This window comes from Eublepharis macularius, chromosome 8 (assembly GCF_028583425.1).
Source record: "Eublepharis macularius isolate TG4126 chromosome 8, MPM_Emac_v1.0, whole genome shotgun sequence".
NCBI lineage: Eukaryota > Metazoa > Chordata > Lepidosauria > Squamata > Eublepharidae > Eublepharis > Eublepharis macularius.
The window spans coordinates 103,709,618-103,736,726 of NC_072797.1; the positions used below are offsets into that span (position 1 = coordinate 103,709,618).

A 27,109-nucleotide genomic window follows, 5' to 3' on the forward strand; every position below is an offset into this window, starting at 1 on the left:
AGATAGCTAAAGATATAATTGTTTTATAGTGGTTCTGTTAAATTGTACTTGAGTCTGTCTTTGTAGGGTTCTTTTGTCTGATAGTTATGACTAGCAGTCTCTCTATTAGACATGGGCATGGAACAAAAAAAAACAAGGATCCACGGAACTGGGCCAGTTACGAACCAGTTTGTGGGTTTTAAATGCCCCTTTCTGGCCTTAGCAGCAGCAGGGGAAAGGGTATTTAACAGTTTAAAGGGCCGTTTCCTGCCAGCTGGCAGGCGGCAGGGGATTCCCCCCCCGCCAGCTGATAGTTTAAAGGGACCTGCCATGGCAGGGCCCTTTAAACTGCCCAAACCCCAGCCCCCCTACCCCCCCGCCCCAGCCCCACCCTTACCTTATCCTGCAGCGCAGTCCTTCCTCCCAGGAGGGGCGGGAACGCCGTTTTCGGCCTCTTCCGCCCCCCCTGGGGGCCTGCAGGGCGACGGAAAAGGCTGAAAATGGCCTTCCTGCCCTTCAAATGGCTGCTGTGGCAGGAAGGCCATTTTCAGCCTCTTCCGTCACCCTGCAGGCCCCCAGGGGGGCGGAAGAGGCAAAAAATGACCTTCCCACCCCTCTTGGGAGGAGAGGACACTGCACTGCAGGATAAGGTAAGTGTGGGGCTGGGGGCTAGGGGGGTAGCGGGGGTGGGGTTTGGGCAGTTTAAAGGGCCCTGCCATGGCAGGTCCCTTTAAACTATCAGGCGGTAGGGGGCATCCCCCCTGCACCTGCTGCGGCAGCGCCCTTAAAGGGGCAGTTTAAATGGCCATTTCCCTGGAGAAATGGCCGTTTAAACTTCCCCTGTAAATACAACCCAACAAACCAGCGTGGAAAGGAGCATTCACGAACCCCGAACCAGCCTGGTTTGTGGGTTTTTTTGGGGTCGTATTTAGGTTCGTGCCCTTCTCTCTACACGTTACAAAGTAACTAGGGATGCTCAAGTGAACCTCATTTCACGTCTCCCCTCCAACCTTCCATGCGCTTGCTCACACAATCTCACACTAATTTGCTTCTCATGAATACATTAACACAGTCCATATCAGTTCCTCTTCAACTGCTAAAAGTATCCCAGTTTCCCCCACATCCATTCATTGAAATGCAGATCTTGACACTTTCTCTCATTCTAATCTCTGAATTTAAGTATCCTCGCATTTGGCCAGTTTGAGAATAAGATTAGAAGAAGAACTTGTGGGGGGCATTTCATTTTCTCCTCCACCATTTCTTCTCCCCCCCCCTGCCAGCAGTTGGGTGGTGCTGGTGGGATGGGAAACCTGCAAGGACTTGCAGAGGCATTTCACTTTCTCCTGTATCCCCTTCCTCACACTATTTCCGATTTCCCTCCTCCTGGCAGCCTCCATATGTTCAACTTTCCTTTTTCTCCTTCAAAGTCACTGAACAACTTATCTTTTTTTCTGCTCCCCCATCTTCACCTTCTGGTTGCTTCTGGGCCTGGTCCCAATGAGTCCTCCTTCAAAGGCCAAAACAGTTTTGGAAAGGGCCTTGCCCCCTTCCACTACCTTTTACTGTCAGAAATCTAGCCCAGAATACTGGCTGAACTGTTATGGTTGCCAAGCAACAGCCACCAAGAGCAATTGTTTAAAGGTATGGATGCTCATTTTATCATTTTGATTAGTTTTTTTAAACCATGGTTTTTTTCTTAGATTTCAGATTTTTCTGCAAACAGCCTAACTGAGGAGGTCAGGAGAGCCCACACATGCCTGGCTTTCTGCAAACAATGCAAAACTGAATTATTCAAAAAGGCCTTTTTCTCCGCTAAGAGGACAGTATTGTAGGAAAGGGGTCCCAGATGTTTCGCTAATGAGTTAGGAACCATAGATTGCACCATTATGTTGCCTTACATATTATCTGTTGCTTTAAATATGTACTTCTATATACTATCTGTGCTTCATGTTGTTTAATGTAAGTCCTGTTTCAGCAATTCAGCAATGTCTTTGTAAACTTGTATTCATTTCCCCTATGACATTGTTTATGGAAATGTTCTTGACACACTATGGAAATGCCTGCCCTTGTCCTTGCCACTAATTGTACTAATCCCACACGATGCAATCCGCCTTGAGTCTCAGTGAGAAAGGCGGAATATAAATTACATAAATAAATAAAATATTAGCATATAAGATATATGATATTAGTGGAAAAACACCCAGCAAAGGAAATATATTTGAAGGAATGTTTTCCATAACTCTAGGGTTAGCTGCTCAAAAAGTGACAACGCAATTAATGTCAAGCTTGTGACTTCCCGTCTGACCCATGATGAGCTCATGATTATGCTGTGTCTTCATTTGCTTTCTGAGGAAAAATAAAAGTAAAATAGTAATGAAATGGTTATGAATAAGACAATCAGGACGAAAAGAAGAAAATAATGAAAGTAATGAAGGTTCAAACATACATGAGAATATGAGGGTGCATCAAATAAGAAACTTGGATTTCAAATAATTCTCATTCTTACTCCAAATCAACTCTATGCCATGTAGGCCTGTAAACCATGAGAGCTAGAAATTTTACATAAAAATATAAAGCCCACATTTTCAATAATGTGATTGCTTATCATATCACAAACTATATTATAACAATATGTACATCTCATCTTTCAATTTGAAAATCCAGTAGGCTTGGTCAGATCCCTAAGCCCAACTGATTTATGCCTCCTAATAATGAAAACGGACTAAGAACAGATGAATCATGGTACCAAACATGGATGGACAAGCAGCTTTTCTTTTTGGAACAGGAGCCTCTTCATGGTCTCTCTTGGTTAAATTAGTTCTCTTTCTTTGTTTAAACCTCTCCTGCATTTATTCTTGAGACACTGTAGCGAATGAACAGAATTTTTGTTAAAATAACCGTCTCTGTGAGCACCTGTGATTTCGGAAAGAACAGTTAGTGGTTCCAGTATAATTGATCTTTGGCTTGCACTAGATTGGAAGTCATTAATAGACTATGTGAGGAGAGGAAGCACTCCCACTTTTCAGGTGGAAGTAGGGTTGCCAGGTCCCCTTATCTCCCGCAGCAGGAAGGGAGGATCCAGCACTCACCATTTCATTGCTCCCAGCCCCCACATGATGATGTCACTTCCTGGAAATGACATCATTGCATAGGGCTAGGAGTGGTTGTGCACTTCACAGCGGGCTGATTTGGGCCCCAAATAGGCCCAATTCAACCCATTTAGAGCCCATATCATCCCACTGTGAAGAGTGGGAACGCTCCCAGGAGGCCTATTCCCCTGCCTTTCCTCCCCTGCCAGTGAGGTGAGTGTTGGTGGGGAGCAGAGGGTGGGAATGCAGGACCTGGGATCGCTTAAAAACAGCCACGTGGATCAGGAGGCCACTGTGAGGAGGGGGAAACAGGCAACGTTGTTTCCTCCTTTTGCCAGTGAAACCAAAGTGTTGTCCCCTTCCCACTCTCTCCTCGTGGCAGCCCCCACCGTGCATGGATGTTTATCTGTGAGGGCTCTGTGGCCCCAAGAATCAACTTGCCAAGTGTCCAAAGGGACTACTGTGGGGAGGGGAATGTTGTGAAAAAATTGTGTTCATTTAGCTGATGGTACACTGGATCCAATGCACTGTTGGTCTGAGCCTCCTCTTTCTCTAGGCCTTGGACCCTAGAGAACTTGGTCCTCCTTCTCCATCCTCCCTGATAGGTTTCTGGCTGCTAATGGACTTGTGGGGAAGCACTCTCTGCAAGTGTTCCTTAAGTAGAACTCCAATCATTTTTATAAATAAGTAATGTTACCTTGAATAATCACATATATTAACTTAAATTTTAAGAAAACAACATAGCAATCTACTCTTTAGCTTTATTTTAAGGTTTAGACTATACATGCATATAGGACAACTATGGGGGTGGGGTGGAAGCATATGGTTGCTCCTCCAGCTATGACAATGTTCTGAGCCAGTCTCCTATCTTCTGCAAATCCTTCATCATAAGCTGGGTTTCAATGTACATTGACTTTGAAAGATAACACTTGCAAATGCTTATAGCAGCCATAGGTGGGCCCCTTGGCCACCTAAAATGTTGCCATTCATCTACATTCCAACTCCTTAATTAAAAGTAGAGGAAGTGAAATACAAACTTCACACCCCCTTCTCAAACTCCATCCTGTCTCTTCTTTGCATACTGGTGGTAGGGGATCCCCTATCCACAGTGGGCAATTCTTGCCACAGCTCAGCTGGCCAGTGGTGGAAAAATGGCAGGAAACTGGGGGAACATCAGCAACATCCCAATGCACTGACATCATTCCCGTACACCTGGAAGTGATATCATTGTGTCATCAAGGATGACCCTGGGGATGAACATCAATGCTAGGAATACTCTGGCCAAAATGCCTGAGTGTCCCAGGCACCCCCTGACAAAGCACTGATGTAACTTCCAGGTGCACAGGAATACATCTCCTATGATGTAAGCTCATAGTCACTAACATCAGCACATCACCAGCAACATCATTACATCACCAGCTATGGCTCCCTCCAGCAACAGTGGCAGTGGTGGCTTACTGGAAGCCAATCTCAGAGGCTCAAGCATGAAGCCCTTGTTGTTTTCCATTCATTGCCAGCTATTGTAGAGTGTAGTGGATAAGCAGATTCCACACTCTGGATACTTGAAGGGCATTATGCTAAAGAGCTGTCAGTTGCCATAGTTTTCAGACAAGAGTTTTTAGACAAAACACTCCAGCTACTACGGAAAAATCAAATCTGAGCTTCTGAGAAAAGAGTATAGGAGGCACCAGAAACTCCATTTTTTCTCTGAGATAAATGAACTGCTCTTCAAATCAATTTGAGCCCAGAGCCAAATACATGACATGGCAACCAAAAGGCCAGCCTGTGGCTACCAATGCCATTTTAGAGAAGAGTTTGGCTATTTAAAAATTGCTGCAAGGAACCAAACCTGATCAGACCCTTGAGGCAGCAGCACTGTCCAATCTTGTCCCCTCACCTTTTCAAGTGCTGAAACAGCCCCCCCATAACTTTGGGGGGACTTGAAAAGATGCACAGGGGTGGGGAGATCACCATGTGCCACTGCACTGTGGGCTTGATCAGGATCAGACCCTTGCAGCAATTTTTAATGGGTTAAATTATCTTCTGAAATGCTGTCAGCAGCCACAGGTTGGACCCATGGCTGTCATAACATGTAGTTCGGCTCCCAGACATCACTCTTTAGTCAAATGATCTCTAAGGGGCTGCACAGTTGGTTTTATTTTGTTTTTATAACAGAGATAAATTGAGAAAGCTGTGGTCTTGATGCTTTTAAAGGGTGCCAAACTGATCAGCACAGAAGAAAACGAAAGGGAAACCAGTAACTTAATTTCCTCAAACGCTGATTTCTCCAGAGAAGGCTGATTTAAATGAGTATCAGCCTCAAGATAACATATTTGTCTGAGAAGTCGATGAGAAGGAAGCATGATTCTTGGTTCCTGCCTGCCTTTCTCAATCAGGTCAGTGTTCTGTTGCTTGGGGAAAACTGGAACAATTCCACTGTAACAGAGATCTGACTTTAATATAAATTAATGCTGCTGATTTAGGACTATAATGTTTGTATTGCATTTGAGAACAAATTTTGTCCAAAAACCCCCCTCTTAATATAAAGAACATGAGACCTACAGGAAATTTGTAAATACTCTGATCTGATAATAATTGCCAAACCTCTTTTTTAAAAAAGAAAATTGTGTATATTTGCTTAAAATATAGGGACTAGGGTCTAGCACTAATTGTTTGTCTGTGTGTACAAGAAAATTATAGCCTCAGATATAGCTGCACATTCCCCTCCATCTCAAATGAGGGTCCCTGCCAGTTCTAAGATTCTGATAAGCCTCAAAAAATCACATCTGGGTCATAAATATCTATGAAGCCTCATATCTTACTATGGATGCCTCATATCTATCTATTGATGTCTTGTATTAGGGGAATCCTGTTGCTGGAGTAATGGGAATGACTTCTTCCATAAGAATAGGTTTTGAAAATACAGCTGGGGGGGGGGAGCCTGTTTGCCCCCTTTTTAATCTGTTAAAAACAGCAAGGGCACAGGAAATGTGTTGGAGAGAGGGCATGCAAACCTTTCAAAGAAAAATGCATTTGTTTAAAAAGGGAAAGGGGTCAAGTATTGGTGGAACACTGCTGCAAAAATAAACTTGCACTTTTTTAAAAACTCTAGATGGGTACTACAAATGGATACGTTTCTTTCTTTAGCGATCAGACTGTGGCTGGTGTCAGGGACATTCAAGGACTATCCAAGGACAATAATATAAACATTGGTTGTTGTGGGTTTTCCGGGCTGTATTGCCGTGGTCTTGGCATTGTAGTTCCTGACGTTTCGCCAGCAGCTGTGGCTGGCATCTTCAGAGGTGTAGCACCAAAAGACAGAGATCTCTCAGTGTCACAGTGAGAGATCTCTGTCTTTTGGTGCTACACCTCTGAAGATGCCGGCCACAGCTGCTGGCGAAACGTCAGGAACTACAATGCCAAGACCACGGCAATACAGCCCGGAAAACCCACAACAACCATCGTTCTCCGGCTGTGAAAGCCTTCGACAATACATCAATATAAACATTGTTACAGCTCTAAGGACTTGTAATGTTAGCAGAGTCAGGGAGATCAGATTGTGCCAGTGTATTGGAGTAAGTCTATATTGGCTGGAATTTTAAAGTTCCATCTCCTAACTTAACCACCTCCATACTGCTAAAGCCAAAGGAACCTTAGGCTACCAGCATGAAACTTGTGGTTTCTTTTGTGTCTGTCACTTGTAAATAGAAGCCGCAACCCCCCCCCCTAAATTATGCTAACTCAGTATCTGGTAAATACTTCAGGGGAATTTCCTTGTTCCAGGATGTGACACTGCACATATTAATCCTCTTTAAAAGCAATGGCTCACTTTTTCACATTAGCCCTTGTTTCCAAAAAAAGAAGAGCACAGAGTGATTGGCTACCTTCAGCCCTTACTTTCCCTCCAGATGGGCAGAGCCTTTGGGATTGCAAGTCAGGAGTGCTCTTAGTGTCAAATATAACATGTATTTTGGCTTTTGAGTATGAGATAACATTCTGCTTCTCTGGGGCTGACTGGCATCCCATTCTTTTGGAAGAAGGCTTCTTTGACTCCAGAGTTTGCGAACACATATGGAGCACTCTTACCATTTAGGGCTTTTTTGACACAGCAGTGGATTTCCTCTTTATGAAAGATAAAATATGCTGACAGAAGCTGTTTCCACACAGGTTATTTGCCCTGATTATTTGTTGTAGACGTGGGAGTTTTTTCCTCTTTCCTCACAGCATCATGGTGCATTTGTGCACCTCCTGGGATTTCCCTGGCTTTTCACCAATATTTCCCAAACCTGCTTTGCTGTCAAGTTTTGTGAAAGATGGCAACAAAGCTTGAGTGTCGTCTGGCTGGTAAAGTTTGGATTTTCCTGTTCCCACCCACTTAGCAGCCATTTCACTTGCCCCTGTCTGTATAATGTGGCCATTTCTTCCCCCTCCCCAGCGGATTTTTTTTTTAAATTGGCAAATGCATATTTTTATAACATAACAATATGTGTTATTTTAAAAGTCTCTGTTCCTTTCTGTTGTGGAGATACAAGGGGAAGGTAACATCTCTACAATAAAGGAGCTAAAAGCTTACTTTAAAAAAAATGAAAACTGGTAATTTGAAGAACTTGAAACACATATTGTTGTAACATTATAATGATGTAATGTGGTGAAAAGACCCTGGTGGCATGAGGTGGTGATGGTGAACACTTCCACGGACTGAGGCAGGGAAACTATGGGGAAACCTGCCAGGTGGGAACCTATTGCTGCTGCACTGTAATGGTAGCCACAGCAGGAATAGGGAAACTCCACAAGCTTTTCTCTATTTGGAAAACACTGTGGAGGGAGAGAGACAGAGACCTCAGATGTTCCAAATAAAGCTTGGTTAGCTTGAGGGACATAATCCAGTGAAAAAGAAGTGAAGTAAACATCTACCATTTCTTTCAAACATGAATATCCCAGTTTATCATGGTATCACACATGTCATTTTCACAGTTTACACAGAAGCTTACTTCATAGACCATAAAATCTGTAGCAACTGACTTTTGATCGACAGGTTACACAAAGTATAACACCATCTCTTTAGCTGGGGTGCAAACTTGGAGTCAACCAAAAACTTAGGATCCCCAGACACCTATCATACAGTTTTGATAGGTTATGTCAAGTTAAGGTCAGTTGGCAGTATGTCAACTGTACATTGTAATAGGACAGTCTAATATTTGCACAGATGTGATGGTGCAGAGTTATGTTTTACCTCAACTACTTCCCAGCACATATCTCAACAAAGAGAATGTATGGCCAATTCATTCTTCAAAAATGGCCTGAACTAAGACTTTCTGAATCTCGTGTGTGTTTTTCTGTCCTGCTTAATATCTGGAATGAGGCAGTTTAAGAATGCCCCCCACCCCACCCCACCCCACCCCAACTTTTGATGCCTTCTATCATTTACTGAAATGTTTGTGGTTGTAACATTTAACTCTATATACGTTCCATTATTCTGTATATTTTTTTCTTATTTAGTGACAATACTATGGCCTATAGGGATACTGCATTCTCTGCTTACCAAGCCCTGCTTGGCCTTGTCACCTGAATTAAAGTCAGATATAATAATAACATACTTTGAACTATATTTTTAATATATTTAGACAGTCATACCCTACTTCCCAAAGGTACTCAAAGAGGCTTATAATATCATTTTCCCCTACTCCATTTTATCCTCTCAACTGCTCTGTGAGGTTGAGAAAGAATAGCTGGCCCGTGCTCATCCAGTGAATCACATGACAGTGCTGAGCAAGAAGGGTTAGGGGTGTGCATTCAGTTATATCTGTTCAGAATATATACCAGAAAAAACACCTTATCAGTATTTTCCCGCTATATTAGGGTATCTGGATGATATTTGGGATTCTTGAGAATACTGGGATATGGATCCTGAATATTTCCAGAAATATTTGGGAATATATAGTAATATTTGGGGCTGACATTTTGAGGTGTGTTCCCTTCCCCTAACAGGTTTCCCAGGCAACTGGAGGGAGGGAAATAGGAAGCATCACTTACAGGCAAATGGGATCACACATTAAGGCAAGCTCTAACTGTCTACCCAGTCACAATGATTTTCCTATAGCCTGTAGCTTTTTGACCGTAGGCAAAGAGGATAGAGAGCAGGCCTGGCTGTAGCTTGACTCCATTTTAGACAGAGATTTTTTAGGAGTACTGCTGGTTGTGTTCTCCTGCTGCTTGCCTGGGAAGACCCAGGGGAGAAAGATGGTGGTGGGGTGGCCATTTGGCTGCCAGCCAGCGAAGAGGGAAATCTGTCCATGACACCCTCTGGTGCTGTGCCCTCCAGGTCTCCTGTGGGGAAGGGATGCCAAGCATCTCTGATTGAGATATTTGGAGCTACTGGTACTCAGGTGCCAAGGGGTGGGTAGCAGCAGGCAGGAAAAAGGGTCACTTGCTTCACTGGCAAGATGATTGCTCAAGATGGCAGCCCTTTTTATTCTTGAGGATGTCAGGAATCTCAGACTGCTCTGAGATGCTCATCCCGGCCTGTTTAGTGTAGTGGTTAAGAGTGTCAGGACTCTAATCTAGAGAACCGGGTTTGATTCCTCACTCCTCCACTCGAAGCTAACTGGGAGACCTCTTCTAGAGCTCTCTCAGCCCCACCCACCTCACAGGATGATTGTTGTGGGGATAATAATAAGATACTTTGTAAACCGCTTTGAGTGAGTGTTAAGTTATCCTGAAGGGCGATATATAAATCAAATGTTGTTGTTGTTATCCCCAGCACACAGTCCTTGCTTGCAACATGCTGAGCAGGACTGTGGTGCTCTCCTTGTATAGGGCTGCCAGGGATCACATGAAGGCACATTTGTCCTCCTGCATTCAGGGGACTTCTGTGCACTTCACATCTGACATCATTGCATGCTCCCAGCCATAGCATACATACCTCTTGCTCGTACACTGGTGGTAATCTGAGGATGTCCTAGGTGTGGGAGTGGAACCAATGCTAGGCAGGTTGAAAGGAGCCTCCAGGACAGCTATTGCCAGGCTTTGCTCCATTCTGAGGTACCAGACAATGTCCACATAGTGGTCAACATCTCTGCTGCATTTGAGAATCAATTAGTAGTATGCATAAGCAAAGATGTTTGTATGGCCTCCATGGTGACTAATGGCAGTGCAAACATTAGGGCAGCAGCATAGGCTGTAAGCCTAAGGTACAATTTCTGTACAGCCCACCTCCTTCATCTGGTGAAGGATGCCTTAGGTTTGAATTCTGCAGAGAATCCTGAATTCAGTGCTGCTGCCCGTGATTTCCAATGTCTGCTTTAGAAATGTCAGACTTCCATGAGTCACTACTGAAGGCTCCCCATCTGCTGCACCAGAAACAGGCACAGATAAGCATGCCAGAACACCACCATGCTTGAGTATGCTTTGAGTTTCCCAAAATTCAAATCCAAAAATACCCTTTTTTCCCAGGTGCATATCCCTAAGAAGGACCAACAGTTGGTCTGATTCAGTATACAGCAGTCTCGTTCATAGATCAATGCATCCTTTGTGCACACACATCTTTCATTTGTACAACCTTCAGTTCATTCTAGAATGTAGCAAATTTTCCTCCTTCATCCATGTTGGTGTTTCTGGGAGAATGGGTCTACCCCAGAGGCAAGCAGAGGTAAACATACCAGGAAATAACAGAACAGGAGATGAGCACCCGTGCTAAATCAGCACAGTCTTATACTAACTACCAAGGATGGGAGTTGCTCAATCCTGCAGTTCCTACAGTGAATGGACAGTCTATTGCTAAGGTGGGCTAAGAACCTTGCCTTGGTTGGTAAAAGTTAGTATATAATTTACTGGTGGAAACCATTGTAAAAATATGCCACTTTTCTGCCCTAACATTTGTGACTCTTGTGGTGGCGGCAAGGGAAGTGCCTCTGAACGGGTACCCAATATGCACAATATCCAAGAAGGCATTGGCCTCTCAAACAATTTTTCTTAGAAGTCAGCATACAGTGCATGTGCATGGGCCCTTTCCACACATCCTTAAAGGGACAGCCCACTCACCAAACACTGGAGGCTTTCCCCCTTGACTCCAGGCATCTTTGATTTCAAAATGGTTGCAGGCTGTTTTGCTTCTGTTTTATTGGCGCCTTTTCTGAGAGTGCACTTTCCCACAGAAAAGGCGCCAAAAAAACAGAAGTCAAATAGCCTGCAACCGTTTTGGAAAACGGAGACATCTAGAGTCAAGGGGAAAAGCTGCCAGTGTTCGGTGAGTGGGCCACTCCTTTAAGGACATGTGGAAAGGGCCCTGGTGTCATTTTGGAGGCTTATGAGATACATGTGCACGGAGATGGGCAGTTATCTGGTTTTAGCTTTATCTCCATCATGAGTAAATTAGCATAACCTTATGGATGAATTTTGTACTGAATGAACTGTTTTTGACACTGAATAGCATGTTATGCATTGTGTTCCCTTAAGAGTGTAATATTAAAATAAAGCAGCACTTCATGAAGAAACTGCCATTTACTTGCTAACAAAACAGTTGTTAGGCTGAAGCCTTAAGTGGGCTCGCTTTCACAGGCAACAACACTGCAAAGCTCTTTGGCATGTGTTGACCTGCTGAGCTATTTGAATCTATTTATAAAGTTAACATTGTCTTTTAGATATGCCTAGGAAAATGTTCAAGCTCCTGCCAGTTGTGTTACTTGATATCCAGCTTCATTTGATGACAGGTGAGACCATTTTCTTGGATAGTTTTTCAACCAAAAATCTCCAGTGAATGGTTCATTTCATTTGGACTTAACCCAAGAGCTTCAAAACAACTTAACAAGCTTGGATTGCTAACAAGTTTCTAGATTTGAAGGTCAGAAGAGGTCCACCAAACCAGAAGACTTGCATGAAATGTAAATGGGGAATTGAAACTGTTGGGGTGAGGGGAGAAATAAACACAGGCCCCATTGCATTAATGTTGGATACAGAAAAGCACACAGATGACATTGCTCAAGTTCCATTCATTTAAATGCTGCATGCACAAGAGACATTTCCAGTGGTCTATGCAGCTGGGTTTGAAGCACTGCCCATGGGTCTGCAATAGCTTTGTTACTTCATGTGGTCCGACATACAGCCCTGTGAATATGGCAGAGCCAGTGCCCATGAAACTGGCTTTAGAAACCCAATGTTGAGAAACCAGCCCCTCCTGCCACAGCTTCTCACTCTCATTCTATCCACAGAGATGCTAGCCGGATTTTAATGACAAAGGGACAGGCTAATATTCCTGGTGCCAACAGTGGCTTAAATACTGAATTCCTGGGTGGACTCTAGCTCCAACAACAGAGTGCTATTAAAGGGGTAAGGGAATGCACTGCCCTTACTGGAATGCGCAAGAAGGGATGACAGCAGTCCCAGGTCTGCAACACCATGCTATTGAATGGATACCTGAATCCAGCACCAGCAAATGATGTTGCCCCCTGTACTCATACTGTTATCTGCTTACTGTAAACCTGGATATTGCCATAGCTGCTGCCCATTGCCTCTTTCATTGCCTCTTGGCACCCCCTGGTAAGGGTTTCACATCTTCTCTCTTCTGTGTTGTTAAGTGGCAGGAGTTGGAATTCATCCAGCAATGTAGCTGCTGCTACCAGGCATGATACCCTTAAATGCTCACCAGGATCCAATAACCATAAAAACAAAGCAATAAGGACATTCTGACTGCATAATGAATCACCACCACAGGACTGGAATGAGTAAAGAAATATATTGCAAAACCAAAATACAATAAAAATCAGAGAAAGGGTTTATTGGAAAAGAGAACGCAGAGTAGCAACATGGGGAAATCAGCAAGGGTAATACTGAAAACCCAGAAGGCAGGCAGGTTACCCTACTCAAATGGAAGAGAGGGGAGGAGGGAGGAAAGGAGAGAGACCGAGATTGCTTTTGCATGGGACGATACCTGCTGTGCTGCCATTGCCTCTGTAACTATAGGGAGCATTTGCAGTGGCAATAGAGGTGCCGCATAGAGGTCTTCTCCAAAGTACCCCCTCGTGCCTGACATTCCCCCCAACTCCGTGTCAGAGTACTTTTCGCTGACTTTTAAAAAAATGGTTATATACTAATAGGTATATTGCCAAAGCATCATTAAAGTACAGTTTGTTTATTTAGTATTTCATTTATACCCCCCTTTTCTCCCTAATGGGAACCCAAGGTGGCTCACATAATTCTCATCTCCTCCATTTTATCCCCACAATAATCTGTGTGGTAGGTTAGGCTGAGAGAGTGTGACTGGCCCAGGTCACACAGCAAGCTTCCACGGCAGAGCGGGGATTTGAACCTGCTTATCTCGGATCCTAGTCTGACACTCTAACCACTACACCATGCTGGCTCTCAGCATGGTTTAAGTAGTAATAGTTTAACTATTAAACTATAGTTAATTAAACATGCACTTATATTTTAATGATGCTATAGTGACATACCTGCTAGTTATTTTTTTAAGCCAGCAAAAAAGACAGCTGCTGGGGAGAACAGTGGCCAACGTAACAGCAGATGTGGGCAGGGAGATATGGAAATACATGCTTTGCATCTACACAGTGACCAAACATGGTTTGAGTACAATCGTTCCAGGGATCCAGGGGAAAAACTGGAAGAATCCCTGGAGCTAAAGGTCAGTGTGAAAGCAATCAGAGAACAGTTACAACAAGTCTCCTCAAGTCAGTGGAGAAAACCTGTGGGGAAGATCTGTGTGTTTAGGGAGCTAGTAAGCCCAAGAGGCGAAAGCAGGACCACTATTGGGTACCAGACACAAGCATGCTTTGGAGAAGGATTCTGTCCTTGCCAGGCTTTAAAACAGCAGAAGTGGGAGTAATCCAGACTGTCTCAAACCTGGAGCAGATTGAGCCTGGATAAGTTATAAGTGATAGACAATATAGGGCAGAAAGTGGCAGGAACTTTGGGCAAATCCAAATAAGTGATTGCTTAGTTGAACCTAGATGTGAGTTTTCAGTATGTCCATGCTTAGGATAGCAGGAAAGACTCTTTTTGTGGCCAAAGGCACACTAGTATAACTGCAGGAGGTTCCTAATTGTGGTCTGATCACTTCTCAGTGCTGGTCTTCTGGGCAAGGCATTGGATCACATTTCTTCAGGCTGTACCCTCAGGATCTCCTATTGTTTTCCAACTAGCATGATTTAATTTGGAGCTGTCCTTTTGTTCCCTTCCATTTCTCTGTGTCTGCAGATCAGCGTTTTCTTGCCCCATCTTGACTCAAGTCTAATAGGGAGGACAGGCCTCAACATCAGAACAGGGAGTTTCAGGCTAACATCTGTTCAACTGCACTAGGGTTTGGAAAGCAACTTTTTCATAATTTCTGTCACTTAAACTGCCTTTTAATCCTCTCCCAGCCAGGCATTATTTTTGTTTTGGAAAAAATCTCCTTTGTGGTCTACTTTCACAAAGAGAAAACATTTTTTCTGTAAATTCCTTACTTTCCTAACATGAGCAGCCTAAAGGTTGAATGAATAGTAAGCAGATACTCGGTTACAAAAAAACCCACTGAAGAAACAAGGGGGCTTCCTCTATTATTCCATGATCTTTCTTGAAGTATGTTTGATCAAAGCTGTTGAATATGCAAGAAAATTGGTCTTATAGGAACCCTGCATTTGAGATATCAGTCAGATGAACATTGCCTTGAAAAATAAGGGATTAGTAAGCAGTCTATCACCATTTGCCAAGGAATCCCTTGATATTATCACAGTGAGTTATCATGTGATTCTTTCTCATGCTATTCCAGTAACACAGTTACTACACATGTCATTGTTGTCACCAGGGCTTTTTTTCTGGGGAAAGAGGTGGTGGAACTCAGTGGGTTGCCCTTGGAGAAAATGGTCACATGGCTGTGGCCCCGCCCCCTGATCTCCAGCCAGAGGGGAGTTGAGATTGCCCTCCGCGATCTCAACTCCACTCTGTCTGGAGATCAGGGGGCGGGGCCACCAGCCATGTGACCATTTTCAAGAGGTTCCGGAACTCCGTTCGACAATAAGAATCTCCACAGAAAAGGTTTTCCAACGACGAGACTTACAGAGTTGAAATCCATATGCTAACTATAAATATCAAACAGTGGATACCTTCAGTCCTCCTTCCCTTCCTCCATCAATATTTCTGAAGTGGCCAAATCTATGGATACAAATCTGAGTCTGGAACCATGAACAGAAAGAATGTTCTTTCAACAAACCTAAGGAAAGCCCTAGGTTTGCAGAAAAAGCTGAAATCTTAAATAAAATACACTGTGTGTTTGAAACCCCCATAAATAACAGAAGCAGCACCTGTAGCTTTAAGAAACAAATGCCCTCCGCGACTACTGCTAGTCAACAACAACTGTATTGCCAGGGGAAGCCTTGGTTTCTGTCAGTTAAATGTAGGAGGAGGGGGCAGGGCCTTTTCCAAGCGGTTTTGGCCTTTGAGGTAGGATTCATTGCGGCCAGGTCCCACAGCAACCATGGTATGATTTGATACAACAAGAATTACCCAAGTCTGGTTGCTCTCTTCTGTTAAACAGTAGGCGTCCCAAGCAAGCCATTGTGATATACTGGTTAGAGTTTCATGTTAGGATCTGGGTACCCAGGTTCAAATCTCCACTCTGCCATGGAAGCTCACTTGATGACTTTGGACCAGCTACATGTTCTCAGCCTGACCTACCTCACATAGTTGTGAGGATAAAATAGAGGAAAGGAGAATAATGTAAGTTTCTTTGAGTTCCCTGTTGTAGAAAACATTGTGGTATAAATGAAGCAAATATATATCAATATTGCCAAAGATGAGCAGGCAGATAAAAAGGTGGGTGGGTGGGTAGGAAGGACAGAAAGCAGGGAAAGGTGAGAATACAGAGGAAAAAAAGGGAGGAGGAGGAAAAAAGGAAACAATGTGGGGAGGGGGGTACATGGGAAAGTGAGGTGCTCCCAACAAGTCCTTGTGGGTTCATTACTGTACAAGTGAACCCAATGGTTGCCACTGAGCCATAGTTTTCCTGGATAAAGGCTGCAAAAGGGGAGGAAGGAGAGAAAGCTGAAGATTGGGGGTGGGCGAAAGGTTGGCTGGTTGGTGTGTGGGAAGGAGAGAAGGAAGCAGGAAAAGAGTAGAGGCTGTGGAAGATGCTGGAGAAGGGAAAGAGAAAATAGTGGTGGAGGGGGAAATCAGATGCCCCCACAAGTCTTGCCCCGCTTGTATAGGAATATTTTGCTTTATGGATAATCACACTGAGCTTTTACCTCAGCTTTATTCACAGTGGAAGTTCTTCAGCCTCAGTACTCTGTGGAGTATGGGAGCAACGTGGTAATGAAATGTCGTTTTCCAGTTGATTCCCAGTTAAATTTGAAAATGTTAAGCATCTTGTGGAAAAGAATATCATCAAAGCAAGAAGAAAAAGAAGTTTACAAGCTCCACAAGGGGCAGGAAGACCTCATGCAACAAGACCCAGACTATAGAGGGAGAGCCAACCTACTGCATAATGAATTACAAATGGGATGTTCTGCGCTCAATCTCACCAATGTAAAGATGACAGATGCAGGATCTTTCCTCTGTGTCATTAATTATGGAGAGGCTGATTACAAGTACATTACTTTGGAAGTAAAAGGTTAGTGGCCATATACCATAAGGGGGAAAATATTGTTTAATACTATCTGGTCCCTGAACAGTAGGACATTTGGGACATCCTTTGCAGTATTACATTCCTCTGGAAGAAAGAATACTGGAAGTTATGTCTACCATGTCTATAACTTGTTCATTTGAAAGGAAACTAATTACTAAAAATATGTTGTTTTTTAAACAAATAAACAGATTATAGGAGTGAAGAAACCAGTATCCGGGGAGGCAGTGCCGCTGGGTGACCTTGGGTCAATCACAGCTCTTTGGAGCTCTCTCACCCCCATCCACCTCACAAGGTGATTGTTGTGGGCATAATAACAACATACTTTGTAAACTGCTCTGAGTGGGCATTAAGTTGTCCTGAAGGGTAGTATATAAATATTGTTGTTATAAAATAGCTTTAGTTCAAGCATCCCAAAATTCTGCATGAACTCTTCAGCTTAATTCCTAGAACTGTTGCTTTTCAGATGGTCTGGCATCTCTGCCAAACCAAGCAAAATGGATCAACCTAATTCTGTTAAGTGGGCATGAATCACATTGAAGATACTTGGAATATCCCACTGAGTAACCCAAATTTCCTATCAATGCCCATGTCATGCCAAATGTTGGAAGAGGGCCATTTCTCCACTTTGCATATAAGAATAGCATGAGTCATAACAGTAGAATAAAATCAGCAACCCAAAAATAATGTCAAACCCATTGACCCTTAAGAGCCTGGATTAACTTCTAAGATATACCATGAGGTGTGTGTGCACATGTGTTTTGCTTTATTTCAGTCCAGTGACACAGACAATTTGTGGAAAACTAAGTATGACATGAAATGGGAAAGCTCTACACATACCTCACACCTTGAACCAGGCAGATAGCATAGCCCGTGCTTGTCCCAATGTTGCTTCCTCTTCAGCCATGTAGACCAGGAGTCCCCAACCTTTTCGAGCTTGTGAGCACCTTTGGAATTCTGACCCAGGAGGGTGGGTGCAACCACAAAATGGCTGCCACAGGAGGTAGAGCCAAGCACAAAATATCAGAAAGCGAGGTCATGAATAACTCTAAAAGTATGTCTTCAACATTTCAGACAGAGGTTCTGTTTAATAGGATGCCTTTAAAAAGAAAATATTGTTGAGGGGGGATTTATTTTGAAGTACTCAGCATTTTAATTCATACCCCCCCCCCTTTCAGCCAATAATATCACACAGAATCAAGAAGACACCGAAAGTCCTATAGTTATTTTGGCAGTTGCAACTCTATTTTGAGAGGAAGAAAAAAGAGGGGAAAAAACAAAAGCAAAAATTAAAACTAAGAAAAAGAGATCAAATATGCTGAGTTTCCTTTAAATTCAGCTGTATTGACTTTGAGATCATTAGTTATGTCCTGTAAAGCAATAAAATGTCTCTTTTGCAGAGGGTTAAGTGCTGTTTTTGTGATATCACAAACAGCTCTGCTCTTATGGAGTTGTGTGATCAGTGCTATGTCTATCACAATGTTTATCCGATGCCAGACCGGCTGGTGAACAAATGAACAATTTTTAATTTGAGCATGAATTGGCAGTGTTAAAAGCTCTTTAAGAAGGCAATATTGTCTTGGGAAGTGTTTGATTGTAACCCTCCTAGAAGAGAGTACAGCTATGTGGTCTTTTAGATCCCTCAAGATCAAGGTTTGGAGTGCTCTAAGGTTTGATAAGTTTTGAAATTTGCAGGGTTAAACAGCTTCTAGGAATGATTCATGTTTCACTGTGTCTACACTATTTTGTATCTGTTTTCCTTCAGGTCTACTGTGAGTAGTCCTAGAAAAAAGCTGTGCTATAATTTTTAGAAAAAAATGATAATTTCATAGCTGTGTACAGTTCACTTCCATCAGAATTGGATAAGTTTATCTAAAGTTGTGTGAAACCGAGTGATTTTACTCAAGTTTTGAGACCTGCCCATTCCTCAAGGTAGAATGTTTGAGAGTGGACTGTCCAGCTGCTCCCACACACCCACCTGTTGAGCCCTCCATCTAATGCTGCCCTGCATAAATCAACAGGACTGCAGATTAGAAACAACTAGCTAGGGCATTGGAACGTGTCATTATGAAGAGAAATTGGTTTGGGATTACAAAAGTCGCTGAGGGAGAAGTTAATTGCTCCTAAATAAATTTTTAGCATTTTTGCTCCCTTTTTAGAGCAATATTTTAAATTGGTAACTTGATAAAACTGAATGTGTGTTTCAGCTTTTGCTTCTAAAGGGGTTTTGTTTGAAATTATAAAATAGATTGCATGGCTGAATTCTGTAAACAATCAAGTGCTGAGGGTATATAAAGCCGTCTAATGTAACTGGTCCTTACACATTTCTGCCTAAAATGGTGATATGTGTCATAGGCTTATTCTATAAACAATAAACCCATATTTCTTTATAGATCACTGCTTTTGGTGTCTTGCATACACATAGCTAAACTTCAATTGCAAAGTGAAGATTCTTGTGCTGTGGTGGCAGCTGCTGTCAAAGCAATTTTGGTTTGTTTTTTAAATCTGTACAACCGATCCAACAGCCAATCAGAAGCCCCTGCAGGGCAAAAGCCCCACCTGGCCCCACCCACTTTCTAAAAACACTTGATGGGCACCAGGACAGGTGTCAGCAGGTGCTGTGGCTAGGGTTGCCAGCCTTCAGGTGGTGGCTGGAGATCTCCCAGAATTACAACTGATCTCCAGGCCACAGAAATCAGTTCCCCTGGAGAAAATGGCTGCTTTAGAGGGAAGACTGATGGTAATCATACCTCACTGAGGTCCAGGGCCATATTAACTCATGGCTGGGCCCCTAGGTTTTCAGGTATTTCAGGCCCCCTCCGGCACTTCAGTCCTTCACCCCACTACAGCTGACAGACTGACCCTGGTATGGTATGTACAAGACTGCCGTACATAGCCCTATATCCATTTTGAGGGTCTCCTGAAGAATTCTATTCATATATACTTATGAAATAAATATATATGTACACATATTGCTACAGCACAGAGTGTAAAGTGCCTTTAACCACTGGAGCCCTATGGCACAGGTAACATTGCTTCAGCAAAAAACATTGATGGGCCCCTAGTCCCTGCAGGACCCCTAGGCTTCAGCCCAGTCAGCCTTATGAGTAATACAGCCCTGCTGAGGTCCCTCCACTCCCCAAACTCCACTCTTTCCAGGCTCCGCCTCCAAAATCTCCAGGAATTTCCCAACCTGGATCTGGCAACCCTAGCTGTGGCACTCGTAAATACCACCTGTAGGCAGCCATGGCAGCAAAACTAAAGAAGATTCTGATGATCAATAACTATGCCTGCTTGCAACAGTGAAGTAATACCTTTTTTTAAACGAAAGCTTCATTTGATAACATAGCCTGGAGTGCCTTAAAATAAGGCCATAGCCGCTCCATCTTATGTTTAGAAATGCCCCTCCTCCAACATTTCAGACAACATGGATTATTCCTCAGAAGTGCCTATATTATAATGTATAAAAACTTGTAACAAATGCTCTTAAAATAGCCTGGTGTTTTAAAAAATTTTGTAATTGAATCTTGAGTCTTGTCAAGAATAAACCTTTCCCTGCCAGCAACTGATCTTGTTAAATTTCTCCCTTATACTGTGAGCTTACCATGTCGTACGATGATGAACAGATATAGTTGCCCTGCACCAAATCAGACTGCTGGCCACTCTACTATTACAGTATTTTGAGTGGCAGCAGCTTTCAAGGGTTTCGAGCAGAGAAATGCTTTCCCAGTCACCTGCTATCCTGGATGCTTTTAACCAAAGGTGCCAGTGATTGAACCCGGGACCTTCTTCATGCAAAGCTTTACCCCTCAGCTATGATCCCTTCCTCCTCCTGGAATACCCTTAAGCCAAGAAGTCCAATGATTTGGGTAAAAATATCAAAGCATTCAAGAGACCACATGAGGGTTTCATTATATAAGGATAGCACAAATTAGACTCAAGGAAGGGGAAATATAATTGTGCCACTAAAACAGTGCAAAATTTTTTACATGATTGTTGTGCTTTACTTCTTCTCTACAGCACCCTATAAAAGAATAAACGTCCAGAAAATAAGAGATCCTGAGGAAGAGAGCCTGATTTTTATTTGTCAGTCAGAAGGGTATCCCCTGGCTGAAGTATCCTGGCATGACAGGAAGAATCCTAACATCAGCATGGTTGCAAACACTACTTTTGAACTGACTAATGATGGACTTTTCAATATAACCAGTATCCTCCAAGTCAAACAAAGCATTAGTGGAAACTACACCTGTGTATTCTGGAATAAAAAATTGAATGAAAACACTTCAGCACATGTATCAGCATTACAGTTAGGTAAAAACTCAGCTGTGATTTCACATAATCATTTGTATTTGCTTATGTAGGAACCAAACACACATTCAGGGCTATTCATATTCCATATGTCTACATGTATATGGAATTTACATTGTAATGTGCCAAGGAATATTAAACTATTGACAGCTCTGGCAGTGAACAATTGAGTTACTTTTATGTCATGGAATGTTCATAAATATTTTACAGAGGGAACGAATGAAAGTGTTGACAATAGTTTTGTTTCCCTTCAGTTTTTAGGTGAAAGAATGAGCTGTGTGGGCAGATATGAAGACTGAGAACTCTATCATACTAGTCCATACCCAAGTATTTGTAATTCTGCAAAACTCAGACAATGCAGTTAGAACATATCACACCAATTATATTTACAGATGAGCATGATTCTAAGAGCACCATTATTTTACTTTTATGCAGAATTAAGTACAGCATCATACTCAGTTATTTTATATCAAAGTATTGCCTACACTTGCAAAGCCTTTTTGATGAGAGACAACAGCAGAATGGGAAAAAACAAATGTGTGTATCATGAGCAATGTTAGTTCACTCATATCACTTTCAGCTCCCTGAAAAATTCTCTTCAGCATTGATAAGCGCAGAATACTACTGTTGTTTTACATGCTGTATTACCAAAGGTGAATTTATAGAATTGGGTTCCCTATATATCAATGAAAAACTCAAAAACACATTATAGCTATGCTTCCATAGGTTTTCAGAGGTGTATAATCTGAAACCTTGAAGAGAACACAAGTAGTATCCATTTACATACTGTCTTATTTTCCAGGCAAACAAATAGAACAGGGCTCCCTAACTCTGTTTAGCATAAGGGCATTTTTTAGTATTTTGAGGACATGAAGTGGGCACCACCATAAAATGGCGGCCCTGGCAGACAGGACCAATCACAAAAGTGCTATTTTGTGGGGTGGGGGGGAAGGTATCACAAATGTTCAGGGATTCCAAGCTGAGCATCCCCCTATTTCTGAATGGGTGGTCCCTGCAGACTTAAAGGTGATACCTAGTAGGTTCTTCTGAAGCATGTCCTAGTTCACTAAGGTGGAGGAAAATCAAGATTGGTTGTTTGCTTTAGGGAAGAACTAAATGGGCAGCAGCAAACACACTGGGAGAAACATGGTGCTCTTGGGTGCCATACTGAGGATCACTGAACTAGAATCATGCAAAGCCACCTTACTGCAGTCTAGAAATCAGTCTATCACTGGCAGCCCAATCAATAAAACGATTGGACTGAAGCTTAGAGTTCCCACTGCCATGGGAGCAATACAGCGATTCAGGGAGTGGTACTGGCAAACAAAGAGCTTTGAGATCATCTGGTGCCGAGCATTAGTAGGAGTAGGCCAAATACCATCGACACAGCTTCTTACACTTAGCACCAGCAGGGCTTTTTTTTCAGCGGGAACGTGGTGGAACGGAATTTCGGAACATCTTGTAAATGGTCACATGGCTGGTGACCCCACACCCTGATCTCCAGACAGAGGGGAGTTTAGATTGCCCTCTGCACCACTCAGCGGCACGGAGGGCAATCTAAACTCCCCTCTGTCTGGAGATCAGGGGGCGGGGCCACCAGCCATGTGACCATTTTCTCCAAGGACAACCGAGTTCCACCACCTCTTTTCCCAGAAAAAAAGCCCTGAGCACCAGAATCTGTCAGCATATAGAACAGTGGCCACAGCAAGGAGACTGGGGAAACTGACTTTTATCCCAAGATGATTAAACCAAGCTGATTTGTATTAATTTGGCAAGTTGTGTGTAAAAGTAATAAAACTGGATTTTCTTGTTTACAGATTATGTGGGCGAATCAGCTTCTGTGTATGAAAAAAAGTTTCTCTTTTTAATTATCCCAATTTGTTTGCTGGTGTCACCTTTTTTAGCAGTTGTAAGGAAAAAATCATCAACAACTCTGTGCAGCCGAAGAGGTAAGGAACTATTTCTCTCCTTTCCTGTTTTCCAACTAACAATCATATGATTATTTAAACAGCTCTCTACTTGGTGGCTTTGGTTCACACATGATTTATATACCTAACATAAGTCTTCACAGTCTCCAAGAGTTGCACAGTCTGGTCTTATACTATATTTTCAATTAGAAGTGTATCTTTCTGTATAAACGTCCCACCCACTAAGATCTTCAGAAGAAGGCATGCGACCAAACTTTCTCAGTGATGGCCCAAATATTAAGGTACTCCCCAAAGGGCCCTCCTATGTCCCTTGTTTGAATCCTTAGAAGGCAGCAGAAATCTTTTTTATTCAAAGAAGTTTTATAATGTTCTGCAAAATCCCCATGTGTTTCAGTGTGATATTAAACAGTTTCAAATCAGTGTTATAAAGAAAAATGTAAGATTAATTGGCAACTGTGCGTGGCTAAAATGTCAATTGCTAAAAATAGGAGAACTAGTAACTTACATAGGAAGAATGATATGAAAATGTAGTAAAGGATAAATTAACAACCATAAAGAAAACTAGGAGAAAACAATACCTTATTCATGTATGAGTGAGGAAAATGTACACAATTTAAAGCATACACGCATATTGGCATTGTTATAAATTCAGTGGCTTTGTAATTATGTTTAAGTATTAGCATTATTGACAAATAATGCAGCTGTTGCTGGTCTAGGCAGCCAAACCAGCTGCAACAGCTTGAGGCAGCCCAGAACAATGCTGGGAGGCCAAGGAGGGGTGTGGCCTGGTGGGTGGAGCCAGCAAGGAGGGTGGGTTGGAGAAAGAAAGCCCTAAAAAGGATGGCTTGGAAGAGCACTGGGGTGGTGGGTTTGAGTAGGAGTAATGGAGTGGAGTTGGAGCAGAGCGAGAGCAAAGGCAAGGAGGAGAGTGGATGGAGGAGGAGATGGCAGAGATCAAAGGGGGTGAGTGGCACAGGTTGAGCAGACCAGTGAGTGGATTGAGAGGGAGTCTGGGTGATGTATTCTGTCCCTCCTTCCACAGAGCAGGGTCCTGCGGCATCCCTGGCACCCCTTTGATGTCAGGAGCAGACCGCCCGGCGCCCCACCCAGCGGCTGCTGCTACAAGCCCTGACACCTGTAACATTCAATAAACAATACAATAGGACTGCAGAAATTTGAAAACGAGCAGAAATCTGATACAGCACTGCAAAAAATCCTGAAAAAAACAAACAGATTGATATGACATATTAAACAGTGTGGAACTATCCAGTAGGAGCATACTTACAGCAACAGACATTACACAGTAGTATACTCTACACTCCCTATTCCTACACCAATGCATCACTCTGAACCATGTGTAAGAAAGCCCTCCTGAATAATTTGGTTTTGCCCAGTTTGTGGAAATCTAGGAAAGTGGGAGTTTTCCTGACCTTTTCAGGCAGGCCATTCCACAGAGTATGTGAGAGTCCAGGCAGCTGTTGATTTTGCCCAGGGTGGCACCCGCAGAAGACTCTGTTCAGATGAACAAAGCTGTTATGATAGAGCAAAGGGAGAGAGACAGTCCCACAGTATGAGGGACCAAGACCATGAAGAGCTTCATATGTGATAGCTAAAACCTTGAATTGAAGCCAGCAATTGATGGGAAACCAATGGAATGACTGCAGAATGGGAGTAAAATACATGCATTGCAGTAGTCAAGGCTTGATATTACCATGCCATGGATCCAGGTGGCCTGATCAGCCATATCAAGGTAGGGGGCAATCTTCAAGGCTAGATGGAGTTTGTAGAAGGCCCTTTTTGCAGCTGCAATACTTGCTTTTCTAGCGGTAGCACTGGCTCCAGTATAACCGCTAGACACTTAACTAATTCTGCAGGGGTCAACTAGATCCCATCAAAAGTGGAGAGCACAATGTCCTTCAAAGTGAATATGGCCCTAACACCTGCAAAACAAAAGGACCCATTAACACGGTCTGCTCACAGAGGATCATGGATCCTTCTGGATTCCAAAGCACTCTGGGGGATTTTAGAATTCCAAACACATTCTCTGTTGAGGCTGTTGCGGGAACTTGGAAATTGAAGCTCTTCAAAGATTGAAGCTCTTCAAAGGTATTGACAAGATTGCTCCTCATCAACCTCTCATGCCCTTAGGGCAGAAACTAGCCCCACATTTTACCATGGAGCTGGATGGCCTAAGTAACATATTTTACAGTTTTTCCAGTAATATTAAATATAAATATTCAAAAAACTTTCTAATGATGTGATTGATGTTGATATGACTATATGGCTTGTTTACTGAATGTTTTGGGTGTATTCATTTAAAATATTTTATATTTTGAGATCCCTGTATTGTAATCTGCCTTAGTTCACTTTTTCAGAAAAGCTGGCTAGGAGTTTTTAATTAATAATTTTTGTCTTGGGCAAGCTACAGAGAATTTTTAATGAGCATAAAGTAAAATTAGGATATAAGACTGTGTGCAGTGAAAGACTCTAGGGTTCTACTGCCAAATGGGGAAAAAATGGTGACTGCTGAAATTATGCCCAGCTGAAACAAGTAAGTTGTGAGAAATGGAAGAACCATTGATTTTAACTGTCATAATTAATTTCAACTGGATCAGTATTGTTCTGTCTGGAAAATAAAGAACAAAACTTGGATTGTTTCTAAAAAAACTGCTTAGCAATACCAAATGTCAGTTCCAGCATCAAATAGAAGACCAACAGGAAGTACTTGAAGAACAGATGTTTCCTATTATGGGGATTTAAAGCTATGCTGATGTTTTGGAAAGATGGCAAGTTTGTAGTCCAGTGCTGCTGGCCCATTTGCAGCAGCAGCTATTGGTTCTGAGGACTGACCCTGAGCATTCTGTCTGCAAGTGACTAATGTGTCATATGCAAAAATCTGGACTGTCCCTTCATATGATATTCCACTTTTCAATAGCCATACTCATGTGACATATTTGTGGTTATGACTGAACATATGGAGGGCTCTGCCAATCCTGACTAGCACATGTTCATATGAAACTGTGAACCAAATCTATGCTTGTATGTTTAGATAAAACTGTATCAGAATTTTGTAGGGTTTAACATTTCATGTTAGGCAAAAGAAGGAAATGGTGCCAGTTACTACAGAGCGGATTAATACCGCACTCTTCTTGTGTCTTTCTAAATCCATTGATTTCAGTGAGCGTGTAAATTTACTTAGGGTTGCACTGAAAGTAACATAATTTAAGTCTACTGAAGTCAATGGTCTTAGAAGGGTACAGCTCTGTTTAGGGTCAGGTTTAACACATTCTCAAGAGAAGCCTGGAAATTCATATGCAAATATGTGGCTAAACATGTGAAAGCAATAGTAATTTTCATCTTCTTTCACTTTTAGGCAACTGTAGGAATGTTTCCCACAGCTCAAGGGCGAACGGAGCAGATGTCAGTTTGGAAATTACTAGCAGTCCTTTAATTTGACACACGGATTCTCCGTGTGTTAATTTCTGAATTCTAAAGGATAATTCAAATCCGCAAGACTTTGCACAACAATGAAAAAACAAAACATAAAATAAGAGTTTAATGGGGAATGACTCTTGTCTTAAACTCCTTGTATTTTTGCCACCGCTCTGAATAGGAGATTTGGACCTTACTAATGGAAGTACTCAAACAAGCATGTGATGTTGTTTTCAATTCTGCACTTTCCACATTTCCCTTTTAGAAAAAAATTATAAGGAAGTTACTGCACTTAAGAGGTAAATCGTGCTTCTGTTTTTTGTCAGTATTATTGCTCAGCGATTAAAAGGTTGTTTGAGTATGTTCTGAATGTTCTGTGATTGTACTGTGTGTCTGAATTTTCAGTAACAACAGCTGTGTTTATGTATTTGTTTATTTATGCATTAAAGAGCTGACATAATAAGACAATTTAACACAATTGTCAAAATGGCATTCTTCTTACTTTGTTTCTATGAAAGGAGAAAAATGGAAGCTCATTCATGTCCTTATGTCTTCACTCATGAACGATGACAAAAATTAGAGGCAGGTAGCCTTAGGTAGGCTAGGGTTGCCAGCTCCAAGTTGGGAAATTCCTGGAGATCTGGGGGGTGAAACCTGGAGAAACCTGGAGAAAGTGGGGTTTGGGGAGGGAACGGACCTTGGCATGGCATAATTCCATACAGTCCACCCCCAAAAGTAGCCATTTTCTCCAGGTGAACTGATCT

General features: G+C 42.5%; 1 protein-coding gene across 4 annotated transcripts in view; it reads left to right on the plus strand.

Annotated features, from left to right (window-relative positions):
- Nucleotides 1–26,797, plus strand: part of CD274 (CD274 molecule) — a 48,933-nt gene extending 22,136 nt beyond the window's left edge. Inside the window, exons 1-6 of one of the 4 annotated variants that reach the window (XM_054986768.1) lie at nt 5,386–5,464; nt 11,708–11,776; nt 16,306–16,665; nt 20,698–20,988; nt 22,803–22,934; nt 26,287–26,797. In XM_054986768.1, coding sequence (XP_054842743.1) covers nt 11,710–11,776; nt 16,306–16,665; nt 20,698–20,988; nt 22,803–22,934; nt 26,287–26,369 — 933 coding nt within the window. In that variant the 5' untranslated portion in view covers nt 5,386–5,464; nt 11,708–11,709 and the 3' untranslated portion in view covers nt 26,370–26,797. Of the gene's footprint in view, nt 1–5,385; nt 5,465–11,707; nt 11,777–16,305; nt 16,666–20,697; nt 20,989–22,802; nt 22,935–26,286 lie in introns of those variants that run through there. The other 3 variants (XM_054986769.1, XM_054986770.1, XM_054986772.1) reach the window with 3 other exon arrangements.
- The last annotated feature ends 312 nt before the right edge of the window (nt 26,798–27,109 follow it).